The sequence below is a fragment of the Oncorhynchus tshawytscha genome, linkage group LG19 (genome assembly GCF_018296145.1).
Source record: "Oncorhynchus tshawytscha isolate Ot180627B linkage group LG19, Otsh_v2.0, whole genome shotgun sequence".
Taxonomy (NCBI): Eukaryota; Metazoa; Chordata; class Actinopteri; order Salmoniformes; family Salmonidae; genus Oncorhynchus; species Oncorhynchus tshawytscha.
In genome coordinates this window covers 25386454-25404290 of record NC_056447.1, presented here as the reverse complement: position 1 = coordinate 25404290, position 17837 = coordinate 25386454, and the positions used below count along the sequence as shown (strand labels likewise).

The window sequence follows — 17837 nt, the reverse complement described above, 5'->3', positions numbered from 1 at the left end:
GCATGTCAGACAAAATTATGAATTTTGTAAGCTAGCTTACTAAAACAAATGTATAGATGACATTAGTATTGTAGTGAGGACCATATAAAACATAGCTAGCTTCATAAACATATTGGAATAAATTACCAAACTATAAAACTAGTTAGCCAGCTATGGGTAACTGTAGCTAGCTAGCTAAATTACAGAAGTGCTAGCTAACTACATTAGCTTGCTAGGTACATTCATAGCTTTAGGTTGGTTGTTTTTGAGCTCAATTTCAAGATTTCAACCAAGGACATTGGCTCTCCGATATGACAATGTAAAACGTCATTCAAGGGCTGTTTAGGACCACGATCTGTCTACTTTGAATTTGGACTGCAGCCTCTGTATCCGTGGGAACCAGGGCTATCGCTCAATTCAAGCCATTTTGATCTACAGTGTCCACAGATCGATATAAGCGAAAATGACGTTCGGAATCTGTACCAGAACCACGCAGGTCCCCTAAACAGGGGACTTTACATCTAAGAGGTTTAACAAAAGAATGGTCAAAATATCTCCTCCAGCAGGTGAACCCGCATTGTTATGACCCACAGCTGGGAACTCTAAACATTACACTAGGAACTTAACACCTTGACTTCGACAGACCATTCAAATATTTTGGAAGCGTTCATTCCAAAATGATTTTGTTAATTCACTCAGTAGTGATTCCACATTTATATATCTTGCTTGGTTAAAACAGTTGATTTAACTGAACTGATTTACAGTTCATAGAAATCAGTCAATTGAAATAAATTCATTAGGCCCTAATCTATGCTGTTCACATGATTGTGCAGGAGTGCAGCCATGGGCCACCCACTTGGCAGCCTGGCCCAGCCAATCAGAATACATTTTTCACCACAAAAGGGCTTTATTACAGACAGAAATACACCTCAGTTTTAATTTTATATATATATATATATATATATATATTTGTATTTTACCTCGGTTTCTCCCCAATTTCAATCTTGTCTCATCGTTGCAACTCCCCAACAGGCTTGGGAGAGGTGAAGGTCGAGTCATGTGTCCTCTGAAACATGACCCGCCAAACCACGCTCGTTAACACCTGCATGCTTAACCCGGAAGCCAGCCGCACCCTGTTCAACTGACAACCGAAGTCACCCAGCCCGCCACAAGGAGTTGCTAGAGCGTGATGAGCCAAGTAAAGGCCCCCCCCCTGCCTAACCTGGACGACGCTGGGATAATTGTGCGCCGCCCTATGGGATTCCCGGTCAAGGCCGGTTGTGACACAGCCTGAGGTCGAACCCAGGTCTGTAGTGATGCGATGCAGTGCCTTAAACTGCCGCGCCACTCGTGAAGCCAGAGAAATTAACATTCAGTTCTCTGGCAGCAGCTCTGGTGGACATTCCTGCAGTCAGCGTGCCATTTGCACGCTCCCTCAACTTGAGACACATGGGACCAACACTTTACATGTTGCGTTTATGTTGTCCTTCAGTATAGTATATGTTATGTTTCGTATGGTATGTATTAATTTGTGGATGGCCATCATCCATTTCACATTATATGTTACGAATTGGAATTTGTATATGTTACGAATTTCAATTCGTACGATACGTTATGAATTTCCATTACGTATGATATATTACGAATTCCAATTTGTTGTCACTAAGGGTTGCTAGACATTCGCGTTATACTCCCATCCTTCCACTCCGACCAACCACCCTCATTTTTGTTGTAAAACCTTTTACTGCAGTGGGCTAAATCAGGGTCACACAGAGTTTCTCTTAAACAAATCTACTTTGAAACAAACGTGTACCTCACCAATGATTATGTGCTTCAAAAAAGATAAGACCTGTACCATGTCAGATATAGTATTCAATTTTGAGTTTGCATCCCAATATGACACCTTATACAGTGCATTCGTAAAGTATTTTGGCTCCTTCACTTTTTTGACATAGTTTTCTTCCCTCTCATCAATCTACACGCAAATGTATAAAATAAAAAAACTGAAATATCAAACTGAAATATCAACCCTAACCCTTTATGCAGTACTTTGTTGAAGCATCTTTGGCAACGATTACAGACTTGAGTCTTCTTGGGTATGACGCTACAAGCTTGGCACACCTGTATTTGGGAAGTTTCTCCCATTCTTCTCTGCAGATCCTCTCAAGCTCTGTCAGGTTGGATGGGGGGCGTGTCTGCACAGCTATTTTCAGGTCTCTGCAGAGATGTTATCTCGGATTCAAGTCCAGGTTCTGGCTGGGCCACTCAAGGACATTCAGAGACTTGTCCCAAAGCCACTCCTGTGTTGTCTTGGCTGTGTGCTTAGGGGTCGTTGTCTAGTTGGAAGGTGAACCTTTGCCCCAGTCTGAGATCCTGACCGCTCTGGAGAAAGTTTTCATCAAAGATCTCTCTGTACTTTGCTCTGTTCATCTTTCCCATAATCCTGACTAGTCTCCCAGTCCCTGCCTCTGAAAAACAACTCCACAGCATGATGCTGCCACCACCACCATGCTTCACCGTAGGGATGGTGTCAGGTTTCCTCCAGACGTGACGCTTGGCATTCAGGGCAAAAAGTTCAATCTTGCTTTCATCAGACCAGAGAATCTTGTTTCTTATGATTTAGAAATCCTTCAGGTGCCTTTTGGCAAACTCTAAGCGGGCTGTCATTTGCCTTTTACTAAGGAGTGGCTTCCGTCTGGCCACTCTACTATAAAGGCCTGATTGGTGGAGTGCTGCAGAGATGGTTGTCTCTCTGGATGGTTCTCCCATCTCCACAGAGGATCTCTGGATCTCCATCAGAGTGACCATCGGGTTCTTGGTCACCTCCCTGACCAAGGCCCTTCTCCTCCGATTGCTCAGTTTGGCTGGGTGGCCAGCTCTAGGAAGAGTCTTGGTGGTTCCAAACTTCTTCCATTTAAGAATGTTGGAGGCCACTGTGCTCTTTGGGTACCTTCAATGCTGCAGAAATGTTTTGGTACCCTTCCCCAGAAATGTGGCTCAACACAATCCTATCTCTGAGCTCTTCGGACAATTCCTTTGACCTCATGGCTTGGTTTTTGCTCTGACATGCACTGTCAACTCTGGGACCTTATATAGACAGGTGTGTGCCTTTCTAAATCATGTCCAATCAATTGAATTGACCGCAGGTGGACTCCAATCAATTTGTAGAAACATCTCAAGGACGATCAATGGAAACAGGATGCACCTGAGCTGATTTTCGTGTCTCATAGCAAAGGGTCTGGATGCTTATGTAAATAATATATATATTTTTTTAAATAAATTAGCAAAAATGTATACTAACCTATTTTAGTTTTGTCATTATGGGGTATTGTGTGTAAATTAATGAGGAAAAAATGTGGATTTAATCAATTTTAGATAAGGCTGTAACGTAACAAAATGTGGAATGAGGGAAGGGGTCTGAATACTTTCCGAATGCACAGTATACATTACAGGAGACTGAAATATAACAAAACCGTTTGACATACAAACACCAGCAAGTGTTTTCAGCAAGTGTTTTGAAATAATGTTTTTTAATTTTGAAAAACATTACATTTACATTACATTTACATTACATTTACATTTCACCTCATGAGGCCACTAGTGGGTGATTTGGTCATTTGACTGCAGTGAAGGGGTCTAAAACCTCTACAGGATTGGTCCCCCCCACGGGATGGCTAAGCTAATGTGATTAGCTTGAGGTTGTAAGTAACATGCAAATTTCCCATGACATTGACATGTCTGATATGGGCATAAAGCTTAAATTCTTGTTCATCTAACTGCCCTGTCCAATTTACAGTAGCTATTACAGTGAAATAATACCATGCTATTGTGTGAGGAGAGTGCACAATTATGAACTTGAAAATGTATTAATAAACCCATTAGGCACATTTGGACAGTCTTGGTACAATATTTTGAACATATGGTTCATTGGATCAGTCTAAAACTTTGCACATATACTGCTGCCATCTAGTGGCCAAAATCTAAATGGTGCCTGGGTTGGAATAATATATTATGGCCTTACTCTTGCATTTCTTTGTATTATCTTTTTCCATATCTAATGTGTTATTCTCCTACATTCATTTCACATTTCCACAAACTGCAAAGTGTTTCCTTTCAAATGGTATCAGGAATATGCATATCCTTGTTTCAGTTCCTGAGATTTGGGTATGTAATTTTAGGTGAAAATTGGGGGGAAAAGGGGCGGATCCTTAAGAGGTTTTAAGTAATCTACTGTCTTATGTAACCATACCAAACGTAACATATCATACTAATTTCAGTGTCCCAGCTTTGCATGAGACCAGGATGGCACACAGAATGTTCAGCAAGCAGTGATTCTGAGTAGGGTTGCAAAGGGTCGGAAATATTCCAGGAAATTTCCAGAAATTTTCCATAGGAAGTTAAGCCCTGGAATTTGGGGAATTTTGCTTAAAATCATAAGGCAATTCTAGGTCTTGTGGCATATTTTGGTTAAACTATCCACAATTCAATGGAATTGCAACCCTTAGTGCATTCTTCCATCACATGTGCAGTGCACTCTTCCATCACATGTACAGCTGTTTCTCAAGATATTGCACACTATGAGATGCTATTGAGCCCACACTACTACATTGTCTGAGCCTAGGACTACAAGTTTTGATCACAATACTGGGTGGGGTGAATATATTTTATATGACGTAGATGATATTTTTGTTAACTAGTAAATCGTAGCCTACAGCAAATTGTGTTTAAATCATTTCTAAATTGTTAACAATTTTTGTAGTTATTTTTTGCTACCATGTAGATTTTAGCTTGCTTGAGCCTGCTAACTGAGGAGTGTTAATACACCTGTTTCCATACATATAATTGTAAAACATTTATCTTACAAAGGAGTTGTTTAATCTAACTGCTTAACTATTTTCCAATCTTTACAGGAAAATGCCACCGGCGCTATCTGATATGTGGAGACATTTCACTGCAGCTAATGTAGAAGGAAAAGCTGTGTACATTTGCAAATACTGTGCCAAATCATATGTGAAGAAGAATGCAACAAAGATGCCGAATCATCTGGCCAAGTGCATAAAGTTCCCTCAGCGCTCACGACAAGCAACCTCTGACAAAAGTCCCTATACTTCTATTCGAGGTGAAAATTATGAATCGGACACCTTATCGATAGCAACAGCTCATGGTCCTCCTGGAATCAGAAGTTTTTTTGACTCAATGGAGGAACGTAGTCAGAGAAATGCTGATGAATGTCTTGCTCGAGCTGTGTATGCAACTGGTTCACCTCTGATGCTCACAGGCAATGTGTATTGGAAAAGATTTCTGAATGTTCTTTGCCCAGCATACACCCCTCCAACCAGACATGCTTTATCTACTCATTTGCTGGATGCAGAGTTCAATTGAAGGTCAAGCAAATCATAGAGAAAGCAGCCTTTATTGCAATCATCTCTTATAGATGGTCAAATGTTTGTGGGCAAGGAATAATTAACTACATCTCCACGCCTCAACCAGTATTCTACAAGAGCACAGACACAAGGACAACAGACACACCGGTCTCTACATTGCAGATGAGCTGAAGGCAGTCATCAATGACCTTGGACCACAGAAGGTATTTGCTCCAAGGTGACAGAAAAATGCTGTGAACATGACGGCTGCTTGGTCTAAAGTGGAGGAGTCCTAACATCACATTACACCCATTGGCTGTGCTGCTCATGCATTGAATCTGCTCCTCAAGGATGTCATTGCACTGAAAGAAAATGGATACACTCTACAAGAGAGCCAAGGAAATGGTTAGGCAGGGTCATCAAGTTATAGCAGCAATCTACCTCACCAAGCAAAGTGAGAAGAATAAGAGCACCACATTGAAGCTACCCAGCAACACCCGTTGGGGTGGTGTTGTCATCATGTTTGACAGTCTCCTGGAGGGGAAGGAGTCTCTCCAGGAAATGGCCATATCACAGTCTGCCGATATGGACAGCCCCATCAAGAGGATCCTTCTGGATTATGTATTTTGGGAGAGAGTGGTAAGCATCCTGAAACTCTTGAAACTAATAGCAGTAGCCATTGCACAGATTGAGGGAGACAATGCCATCCTGTCTGATGTTCAGGCTCTGCTTGCAGATGTAAGAAAATACATCCGTACCGCCCACCCTCTTCACTGTTGCTCCAAGCAGAGGAAATTGCAGTTCTGAGAAGTGTGAAGACTTCTGCCTGAAGCCACATACACACCGCAGCGTACATGTTGGACCCCAAGTATGCTGGCTAAAGCATCCTGTCTGGTGCAGAGATCAACAAGGCCTATGCTGTCCTCACTTTTGTCTCACCACTTTGGCCTGGATGAGTGCAAGGTTCTTGGCAGTCTGGCAACGTACAATTCCAAGCAAGGGCTTTGGGATGGAGATGCAATATGGCAGTTGTGCCAACATATCTCATCAGCCACCTTGTGGAAGGGACTTTGTGGATCTGAGGCTCTTTCCCCTGTTGCCTCCATCATCCTCCAAATCCCACCAACATCAGCCACCTCAGAGCGCAACTGGCCCTTGTTTGGGAACACACACACCAAAGCACACAACAAGCTGACCAGTACAAGGGTTGGAAAAGTGGTGGCCATCTGGGCAAATTTGAGGAGTTTTGAACCTGACAACGAGCCGTCCTCAACAAGGTTGGAAAGAGATAGTGAAGATGAGGCCTCAGAGTCTGATGTTCAAGAGGTGTACATTGAGGAGGTCCAGGGAGAAGACATGGAAGCCTGAGAGGAAGACAACCAAAGCTTTAGTTTCTAGACTATCATTTTACAGATGGATGTTGAAATGTTTTTGGGAGATGCGATTGATTGACCATTGGGTATCATTCAATATTCCCTTTTGTTGTTCAGTGAAATCTTTTCTATTGGAAGTATTTAATCACTTGCACTTATGTCTACTTATGATGAGGTAAACGGTTTCTGTTTCTGTCTCTTAGTGATACCTCATCTTACCACAACTTGGTCTATGCAATGCAAATTAATGTGAAGTAGGATGGCTGTTTCCCAAAGGTCTGTGATTTTAAAGTTAACGTAACTAACTTGTTATGTCTTGTGTAAGAAAGTATGCTCTATTTCGGTGCATGAACTGGCCATACACGTTAGTCAACGTAAGATTGTAATGCTAGCTAAGGTTGCTATCATAGCAGCCAAGGATGTTCGCAAGTTTATTTGTGCATATTTGTTTGTGCTCCGATTACACGAGATCAGCAGTTTACACATGATGACTTCAGCCTTATGTGAAAAATCTTATTTGGGTAAATATAGTTAGCTAGCTTCCCTCGCTTGTTAGCTACCTAGCCAACGTTAACGCTCATCTGACTGGTATAACATTACGTTATTTAGATACCTAGCTCATCAAAACAAAACCACATTCATTTGCTAGCTACCTTTTATTTGGCTGTTCGTTAGCTAGCTAGCTTTCAGCTGACTGGTGTTAGCTAGCTACAGAGGCTAGCTGCTGAACTTTGTACACGCAAGCTAACATTAGCTATGTAACTTTAGCAACCTAGCTAATCTAAATATCTGTTTGCATGTATTGATTAACCTCAGTTTGAATATACCAGCTGGCTACATACAGTAACCTAGGTTTGTTCGCATACACTTCCTGATTGGCAGCTGCGTTGTTGCCGAGCAACCAGCCTGGTGTTAGAACTCTGAGATTCGGCCGATAAGAGATGATAGCATATTGTCAGAGATGCTACAACAAGGTAACACGTCGTTGTTTCTTAATAAGAAATGTGCACGGGAGAGCGATAAGTTATACATTTAATAAAAAACTGTTGCACCTACAAATTTTGTCAGTCCAGCATGTTTTTATGTCCAGTGCTCACTTTATGGATGCTGTAGTCTAGTTTTAATCCGACATCTAGAATTTGAGCTAGGTAGGCGCAAGTAATACTCTTAAAAATAAATTGCTAACAACCCTGTTAATTAAGAAATCCGGTATGTGGTTCTCGGCAACGGGTGGATGGCTCATGGCGAGAGGCGGGGAGTGTGTTGTGTACCACCAACCGAGTTGATTTGATTATTTTCATTGAAATTGTTGTGATATTGGTTTAGATATGATTGATGGAAGATTTGAATTTAACACTGAGTTTCAATCAATGCCTATAATCCCCCTGCTTGACCTGTAGCTGTGGAGCAGCTGTCCATCTGCATGCCTTCTCAGAATACCAGCATCATCTGACATCCAGAGCTTTCAGTGGCGCTCATCTCCCTTCGTGCCTGCCTCCTCTCCCAGAACAGTATTTTCTCTCTGCTGTCAGAGAGGCCCTGCAGTGGCATTATTCTTTCCTAAAGGTTACTGTTGAACAGATGAATAATTGAACAGCCCCCCCCCCACCATCTTTCTCTCCTCTTCTCCATCCTCCTCTGTGTCTCTGACTGATGAGCTATGCAGCCTGGCTGCTGGTCGCTGTTCCTGCGTCACAGGAAAGGAAATGTACGGAGCAGAGCTAAGAAAACACAGTCGAGAACAGGTTATATATGAGGTTAGAGGGGGGCAGGGAGTCAGGTGCAGAGCAGCACCTGCTCTATACATAGCAATAGCAGTCCACATCCATTTACCCAGGAGCTCTGCAGATAAGGCGTCCTGCCTTTCACTTCTTGATGCTGATGAATGCACTACTATAGCTTGCCCTTTGTTGCAGTGTATAGATGTGTGGTTAGGTGAGATCGCGTGTGTATTCATATGCATTTTTAACCTGCTCTTTTCTGAGTACATTTTTGAAACCCCACAAATACACAAAGCACTTGTCCTATGTGCCTGTTGTATGCAGTGAGTGTTTCAGAGCAGCCAACCACAGGAGTGTGAAAAGACACCTACACTAAAGTGGTGCATATACACTGCCCACTTCCCCCTCCCCCTATGTTCTGTGGATATTAATAGATATGTGTGCATCATACATATGCCTATTTCTGTCACACACACAAACTACATAGGAGATAGTCAGGCCGTGAAATGAGAGTTAGAGTTCACTCTAAATCGGCAAATGGCGGCCCATGGGCCACCTCCTTTTTGTAGGCCTGCGGATTCATTTCCTGGTCTCAACTTACTATTAAAAGTTAGAATAATAGAATTCACAGGGTGCAATTTCAAAATGTGCTTGTGCATCAGGATGTGTTCTATTATGTCAGTCACTGACAGTCACTCAATAAGCCCATGTCAGCTAAACATTTTTAGATTGGTAAGTTAGTTTATTGGCCAGCTATTTAAACTTGTAGTAAGCAAGGTCGAATTACTGACCGGGTGAGGCCCCATTGATCATCAGATATCATATTGAAAACTGCAAACATTTGTCTCAACCCTATGGCAAAATGTGTGGAATTGCAGGAAATTAAATCTAAAACTTCAATTGTTTCTCTTCACTGTCAAGAGGGGAGCCGCTATATTTTATTGCTCGCAACAAAATGTTGCTTAGGGCCCCCAAAAGGCAAGGGTTGACTCTGACTGCATGTGGGTATGGATGTGTGTACGCAGACCTGCGAGCCACTGCGGCCCCTCATCAGTTCCCAGCTTTTGTTTTGTGTGGCTCCCACCCACATTAAAGTTGCCCATCCCCTGGTCTAAATTAACTATGTAACCAACTTTCTTCTGAACATCTCTTTGCTTTTGATCATGAATAATGAATGTTGAAGAGATGTAGGCCAGTCTTATGGTGTGTGTAGCTCACAGTGAGAGCTAAGGGATAAAAGTAATCTGTGTAGACAACAAACTACCTAGCACGCTATATTCCTATCTCCTCAACCACTAAAAGGCTGTCACCTCGATGCTTATCACTTAGTCTAGTTCAAGTGTTCACTCACAGGGAGTGACCTGCTTTGTGGGGCACATTATGAAATGGCAGAGAAATTAATGATGTCAAAATAACACACTGATGTGGATTGGGTGAAAAATGTGTGCAGATGACCCAATTTTGTCAGGAGGGCCGAGGAGCTCTATCAACTGAGTGTTGACAACAGTATGGGCAGTATTTCTGTTACGTGTATTTGAAATATGCATTTTAATTACGTATTTTTTACACTGGGCTGAACTACACTCAAATGTATTTTGTTACAAGATACTTTCGAGAGCTGTAGTTTATTTTCAAAATACTTTTCTATACCATATTTTATAGAGGTTCGCCATTTTTCATGGCCCCCTTTTACCTTGCATTGGAATCAGAAGTCTGATGGTACTATGGTGTGATAAGACCATCTGCTAAATTAACTAAATATAAACGTGTATGTAAAAATGTACAATTGCAAAGAATGCTGAGTATTATTCTAATGAGCTCTGCCCCGAAACAAGGTTCTGTCAAAATTGACTTTTCTAGGCAGGTTTTGGAGAATTTACACAGCAGATTAGTAGAATTAGGTTTAACTGTACCCAACATTTTTTTTTTTTGTATGTTAATTTTCATATGTACATTTTACAAATCCAGAGTGACTTACAGTCAGTGCATTCAACTAGAAACAATAACATATCACAGTCATAGCAAGTAAAATGTTCTGTAACTGTTACTGAGAATGTTTATTGACATTCGACCCGGCTACTTGCAAATGTATTTTAAAATACAAAATACATATATTTGAATTAAATGCATTATAAAATACAAGTATTTTGTTGTTTATTTTGATACATTGATCTCTCTTTTTTTGTGATTGTAATTTTTGCTCATCCCTGGGTGACACTGAAAGTCAGGTGTCAGGTGATATAGCCAAGTTCTGTAAGGTGGGTTGTTATTGGTTATAGAGGTTTGCCTCTGTTATTGGTCTATGAATTTATACGGCCTTCTGATATCACCAGGCAAGCAGAAACTCCACTCATGCAAAACCTGCTGATTAGAAGGTCCTGTGTAAATTTTATTTTCAACCAGCAACTATCAGGAAAAAACATTTTTGATATAGTTTCATTAGATGTTGTACAATATGATACAAAACATAGAAAACAACAGAATTTTGACTGCACTGGGCCTTTAAGGGTTCATTTGTCTCTTAAACCCAATAAAAGGAGTCAGACATCTGCTCACCTGTGATTACCCAGCCTGCTCTGGGGCAGGGGATGACATACCTGCTGCCACTGGTTGAGGTCTCTGTATTATCTCTTCCCGTAATCATCATAACCCAGCCTGCACCTGTCTCCATGGCTACCCAGCACCCCAGCACTCCTCTGTGTGAGCTAGCTCTCTCGTTTCTCCAGTCTCACTGCTTTGGGATGATTTGGTCTCCATCAGGGGGGATGCTAATCTAGCATGACATCATTGGAGCAGCCTTGGAGACATTGGGATGATTAACTCTGTCACTGCCTGTTGAGAGTAGAAGAGGCTTTCAACCATGCAGGCAGAGATGTCACACTACCACCACTTACCCTGGTTTTGGCTATGTCTGTCTGTGCTTCAGTATAGGAGATGAGAGAGAAGAGTCTTACTGTATATTCAGCCAATCTAGATTGTGGTGAGATGAAGTAAATATACATTAAATTAAAGACTGTAGTTGGAGAGTTCAGAAATACAGCCTATCCGACACGCTAAATGGCTGCTTTCTCCCAGTTCCTCCCTTTTCTCAGTGTTTATCTGTCTCTTTGGAAGGGATGTGGTTGCGAAGGCCAGGGTCCTGAGAGAGAGGCAGCAGTGGGCTGAGGGCGGTCCACTAGGCCACACTGGGAGACCACATAGCTGTTCTTGGAGCTCCAGACAACCCCATGGTAGGGGTATGCCCTGGGACTGCTCTCCCATGGGGGGGTCACACACAGGCTGGGGGGCCAGTGAGGAGGCCTCCCTCCCTCTGATCCAGGGCCAGACAACAACCAGTGGTGGGCGTGAGCCGTGAGGCAGCTGGTAATGGCTTTGGGGAGGAACTTTGGGTACAGTGGTATCTTTCTAGCTGTCCCTTATGTATAGAGAAGGCTCTATGTGGTGTGCATATGCCATGCTAGGAGAAGGAAAATGATATGGAAATCAAATAACATTTTATTGGTCACATACACATATTTAGCAGATGTTGTTGCGGATGTAGCGAAATGCTTGTGTTCCTAGCTCCAACAGTGCAGTAATATCTAACAAAACACACAATTCTAAAAGAATGGAATATATAAATGTTAGATTGAGCAATGTCGCCGTGGAATTGACTAAAATACAGTAAAATAGAATATAGTATATACGGTTGAAGTCAGAAGTTTACATACACTTATGTTGGAATCATTAAAACTAGATTTTCGGCCTCCCGGGTGGCACAGTGGTTAAGGGCTCTGTACTGCATCGCCAGCTGTGCCACTAGAGACTCTGGGTTCGCACCCAGGCTCTGTCGTAACCGGCCGCGAACGGGAGGTCCGTGGGGCGACGCACAATTGGCCTAGTGTCGTCCAAGTTAGGGAGGGTTTGGCCGGTAGGGATATCCTTGTCTCATCGTGCACCAGCGACTCCTGTGGCGGGCCGGGCGCAGTGCACGCTAACCAAGGTTGCCAGGTGCACGGTGTTTCCTCAGACACATTGGTGCGGCTGGCTTCCGGGTTGCATGCGCGCTGTGTTAAGAAGCAGTGCTGTTTGGTTGGGTTGTGTATCGGAGGACTTTCAACCTTCGTCTCTCCCGAGCCGTACGGGAGTTGTAGCGATGAGACAAGATAGTAGCTACTAACAATTGGATACCACGAAAAAGGGGTCAAATTCAACAACAAAAAAAACAAAACAAAATAAAATGAGATTTTCAACCACTCCACAAATTTCTTGTTAACAAACTATAGTCGGTTAGGACTAAGTCATTTTTCCAACAATTATTTACAGACAGATTATTTCACTTATAATTCACTGTATCACAATTCCAGTGGGTCAGACGCTTGCATACACTAAGTTGACTGTGCCTTTTAAACAGCTCGGAAAATTCCAGAAAATGATGTCATGACTTTAGAAGCTTCTGTTAGGCTAATTGACATCATTTGAGTCAATTGGAGGTGTACCTCTGGATGTATTTCAAGGCCTACCTTCAAACTCAGTGCCTCTGCTTGACATCATCGAAAAATCAAAAGAAATCAGCCAAGATCTCAGAAAAAAAATTGTAGACCTCCACAAGTCTTGTTCATCCTTGGGAGTAATTTTCAAACGCCTGAAGGTACCAAGTTAATCTGTACAAGTATAAACACCATGGGACCACGCATCCATCATACCACTCAGGAAGGAGACGCATTCTGTCTCCTAGAGATTAACACATTTTGGTGCGAAAAGTGCAAATCATCCCAGAACAACAGCAAAGGACCTTGTGAAGATGCTGGAGGAAACAGGTACAAAAGTATCTATTTCCACAGTAAAACGAGTCCTGTATCGACATAACCTGAATGGCCGCTCAGCAAGGAATAAGCCACTGCTCCAAAACCGCCATAAGAAAGGCAGACTACGGTTTGCAACTGCACATGGGGACAAAGATTGTACTTTTTGGAGGAATGTCCTCTGGTCTGATGAAACAAAAATAGAACTGTTTGGTCATAATGACCATCGTTATGTTTGGAGGAAAAAGGGGGAGGCTTGCAAGCCAAAGAACACCATCCCAACCGTGAAGCACAGGGGTGGCAGCATCATGTTGTGGGGGTGCTTTGCTTCAGGAGGGACTGGTGCACTTCACAAAATGGATTGCATCATGAGGATGGAAAATGATGTGGATATATTGATGCAACATCTCAAGACATCAGTCAGGAAGTTAAAACTTGGTCTTCCAAATGGACAATGAACTCAAGCATACTTCCAAATGTGTGGCAAAATGGCTTAAGGACAACAAAGTCAAGGTATTGGAGTGGCCATCACAAAGCCCTGACCTCAATCCTATAGAAAATTTGTGGGCAGAACTGAAAAAGCTTGTGCGAGCAAGGAGGCCTACAAACCGGACTCCGTTACACCACCTCTGTCAGGAGAAATGGGCCAAAATTCACCCAACTTATTGTGGGAAGCTTGTGGAAGGCTACCTGAAATGTTTGACCCAAGTTAAAGAATTTAAAGGCAATGCTACCAAATACTAATTGAGTGTATGTTAACTTCTGACCCACTGGGAATGTGATGAAAGAAATAAAAACTGAAATTAATACTTCTCTACTATTATTCTGACATTTCACATTCTTAAAATAAAGTGGTGATCCTAACTGACTTAAGACAGGGCATTTTTACTAGGATTAAATGTCAGTAATTGTGAAAAACTGAGTTTAAATTTGGCTAAGGTGTATGTAAACCTCTGACTTCAACTGTACATGAGATGAGTAAAGAGATGAGTAAAGCCATATGTAAACATTATTAAAGTGACTAGTGTTCTTTTATTAAAGTGGCCAGTGATTCCAAGCCTATGTACAGTACCATTCAAAAGTTTCGAACACAGCTACTCATTCAAGGGTTTTTCTTAATGTTTACTATTTTCTACATTGTCGAAAAGTAATGAAGATATCAAAACTATGAAATAACACATGGAATCATGTAGTAAGCAAAAAAGTGTTGAACAAATCAAAATATGTTAGTTTTTAGATTATTCAAAGTAGCCACCCTTTGCCTGATGACAGCTTTACACACTCTTTGCATTCTCTCAACCAGCTTCATGAGGAATGGTTTTCCAACAGTCTTGAAGGAGTCCCCACATATGCTGAGCACTCATTGGCTGCTTTTTCTTCACTCTGCGGTCCGACTCATCCCAAACCATCTCAATTGCGTTGAGGTCGGGTGATTGTGGAGGCCAGGTCATCTGATGCATCACTCTCCTTCTTGGTAAACTAGCCCTTACACAGCCTGGAGGTGTGTTGAGTCATTGTCCTGTTGAAAAACAAATGATAGTCCCACTAAGCCCAAACCAGGTGGTATGGGTATTGCTTCAGAATGCTGTGGTAGCCATGCTGACTAAGTGTGCCTTGAATACTAAATAAATCACACACAGTGTCACCAACAAAGCACCTCCACACCATAACACCTCCTTCATGCTTTATGCAGGGAAATACACATGCGGAGATCATCCGTTCACCCACTCTGTGTCTCACAAAGACACAACGGTTGGAACCAAACATCTCCAATTTGGAATCCAGACCAAAGGACATATTTCCATCGGTTTAATGTCCATTGCTTGTGTTTCTTTGGTCCAAGCAAGTCTCTTCTTATTGGTGTCCTTTAGTGGTTTCTTTGCAGCAATTCAACCATGAAGGCCTTATCCACACAGTTTCCTCTCAACAGGTGATGTTGAGATGTGTCTGTTACTTGAACTCTGTGAAGCATTTATTTGGACTGCAATTTCTGAGGCTGGTAACTCTAATGAACTTTTCCTCTGCACCAGAGGTAACTCTGGGTCTTCCATCAATGTGGCGGTCCTCATGAGAGACAGTTTCATCATAGCACTTCACCACTCTGTCTGTCTGTGTGGGTGGACCATTTCAGGGGATCTTACGCCAAGGAACTTAAAACTTTCCACCTTCTCCACTCCTGTCCCATTGATGTGGATGGGACAGGAGTGCCTTCTTGGGTACAGGAACAATGGTGGCCATCTTGAAGCATGTGGGGACAGCCGACTGGGATAGGGAGAGATTGAATATGTCCGTAAACACTCCAGCCAGCTGGTCTGCGCATTCTCTGAGGACGCGGCTAGGGATGCCGTCTAGGCCGGCAGCCTTGCAAGGGTTAACACGTTTAAATGTCTTACTCACATCGGCCACAGAGAGGAGAGCCCACAGTCCTTGGTAGCGGGCCATGTCGGTGGCACTGTATTGTACTCAAAGCGGGTAAAGCAGGTGTTTAGTTGGTCTGGAAGCAAGACGTCAGTGTCCGTGACGTGACTGGTTTTCTTTTTGTAGTCTGTGATTGTCTGTAGACCCTGCCACATACGTCTCGTGATTGAGACATTGAATTGCGACTCCACTTTGTTTCTATACTGACATTTTGCTTGTTTGAATGCTTTGCGGCGGGAGTAACTACACTGTTTGTATTCGGCCATACTCCCAGTCAAATTTCCATGGTTAAATGCGGTGGTTCGCTTATTAACTCACTCACCGAATCAGCGTATCAATCAATATTATTCTCTGAGGCTACCCAGAACATGTCCCATTCCGCGTGATCAAAACAATCTTGAAGAGTGGATGCCGATTGGTCAGACCAGCGTTGAATAGTCCTTGTCACGATTACGTCCTGTTTGAGTTTCTGCCTAAATGAAGGGAGGAGCCAAATGGAGTCGTGGTCAGATTTGCCGAAGGGAGGGCGGGATGCATGCATCGCGCAAATTAGAGTAGCAGTGATCCAGAGTTTTGCCAGCGCGAGTACTACAATCTATATGCTGATAGAATTTAGGTAGCCATGTTCTCAAATTTGCTTTGTTAAAACCCCCAGGTACAATAAATGCAGCCTCAGGATATATTGTTTCTAGTTTGCATAAAGTCCAGTGAGTGTGTGTGTGTGTGTGTCTGTCCACGCACACGTGAGTGCTTCTTAATATCTCCTGCTAGATGTTTGTTTGATTTAGTAATTATTTTTTCTGTGTTTGTTTTTAGGTATGTGGAAAGAAAGAATTTTCTGGAGAGAGTTGACCACCGGCAGTTTGAGCAGGAAAAGAAAGTGCGTCTCGGCAACATCATGAAACGATGACAAGGAATAATGTTACAGATACACTTACACTTACATTTGTGACACACACAAACTGTACATGCCTGCCCAGTTCCTCCCAAGGTTTCTCAGCCCAATACTTAGCCACTGGACTGTCCATGTCTCTGGATGGCCTACTGACTGTTCCTGTTGCCGGCTGCTCCTTGACCTATCAGACCTCACATACCCAGTTTACACTCAGCACTCTCATTAAACCGCCATCTGTTCCTGGACCTGTGTGTGACCTGAGTCACCTGGACTCAGACCCCTGACTGTCTGCCTCAGTGGCTTCCTCCTGCTTCCCGATTTAGAGGTGTGGTTGCACTGCTAACTTGCTTGCCTCAGCACATGGCTGTGTGGCCGGGTGTTTCTGTACATTTGCCATAATCCAAAAAAAAGGGAAACCATTCCAGGAGTGAGAAGAGGAGAATAAGTAGCACACCCTGAACTCTGAATCAGACTTTATGACATCTTCCTCTCTTGAAAGAGAGGAAGAATCCACACAGCTCAGATATTTGTGCCATCCCTCTCCACCTCCTGCAGTGATTCAGTTTGGTGCGCTGTTCATTGGAAGAGTTCAACTTGATTGCATTTCACCTCCTTGTTGTGCACACTGTGATTCTCTGGAGTTGTTCCAACTAATTTGAAGATAAAAAATGGTCTCACTATTATGTACCTTATTTATACCAACAACAATCAGAGATTCTGACATGATAAAAGATTTATCAACAGGTCAGCTTAGCTGCTTGTTAAACCTGAGCTAAGAGGGGAGAGGATCGCTAAACGTTCCTCAACTGTTTTCTCAACGTAATGACACAGCTCCTATTACAAGGTAATTGTATGGCTGTTCAATAGTAGGCACTCACTCTCACACACAGACAGACAGGTGAATTCAGGGACTTTAGTTTTAGTTACTGGTTGTTAAATGAATGTGTCTGAATTCAAGTGTGTCTGAATAATCACAGGTAAATTTGGACTTGTTTTGTGTTGTCATCCTGTTGCTGTACTTTGTAACATGGAATAAAGCTTGTCATTTGGTTTGAAGTTGTTGTTTTAGTGCTGATGGTCTTGTTTTGCTCGTTTGTACCCCTCACCTCCCTAAGGCCTTATATTCCACCCTTCCTCTTCCCGCTACCAAGGCTCTTCCCCTCTCTCCAGACGACTGTCTACAGACACACTACCATTTCATCATACCCTTGCCAGTCCTTCCCTGCCCCCTTCTTCCCCAAATGCAACTGTTTCTATCTCCCTCACCCCCCAGGTCCTACACTCCCAACCCACCTCCCTCCTAT

The 17837-nt window shown here is 42.7% G+C and overlaps 1 protein-coding gene across 2 annotated transcripts in view; it reads left to right on the top strand.

Annotated features, from left to right (window-relative positions):
- The window catches only part of LOC112218533 (craniofacial development protein 1), a 46628-nt gene extending 29036 nt beyond the window's left edge, over positions 1-17592 (top strand). Inside the window, exons 7-8 of one of the 2 annotated variants that reach the window (XM_042301509.1) lie at positions 6919-6991; positions 16455-16522. In XM_042301509.1, coding sequence (XP_042157443.1) covers positions 6919-6973 — 55 coding nt within the window. In that variant the 3' untranslated portion in view covers positions 6974-6991; positions 16455-16522. Of the gene's footprint in view, positions 1-6918; positions 6992-16454 lie in introns of both variants that reach the window. The other variant, XM_024379397.2, reaches the window with a different exon arrangement.
- The last annotated feature ends 245 nt before the right edge of the window (positions 17593-17837 follow it).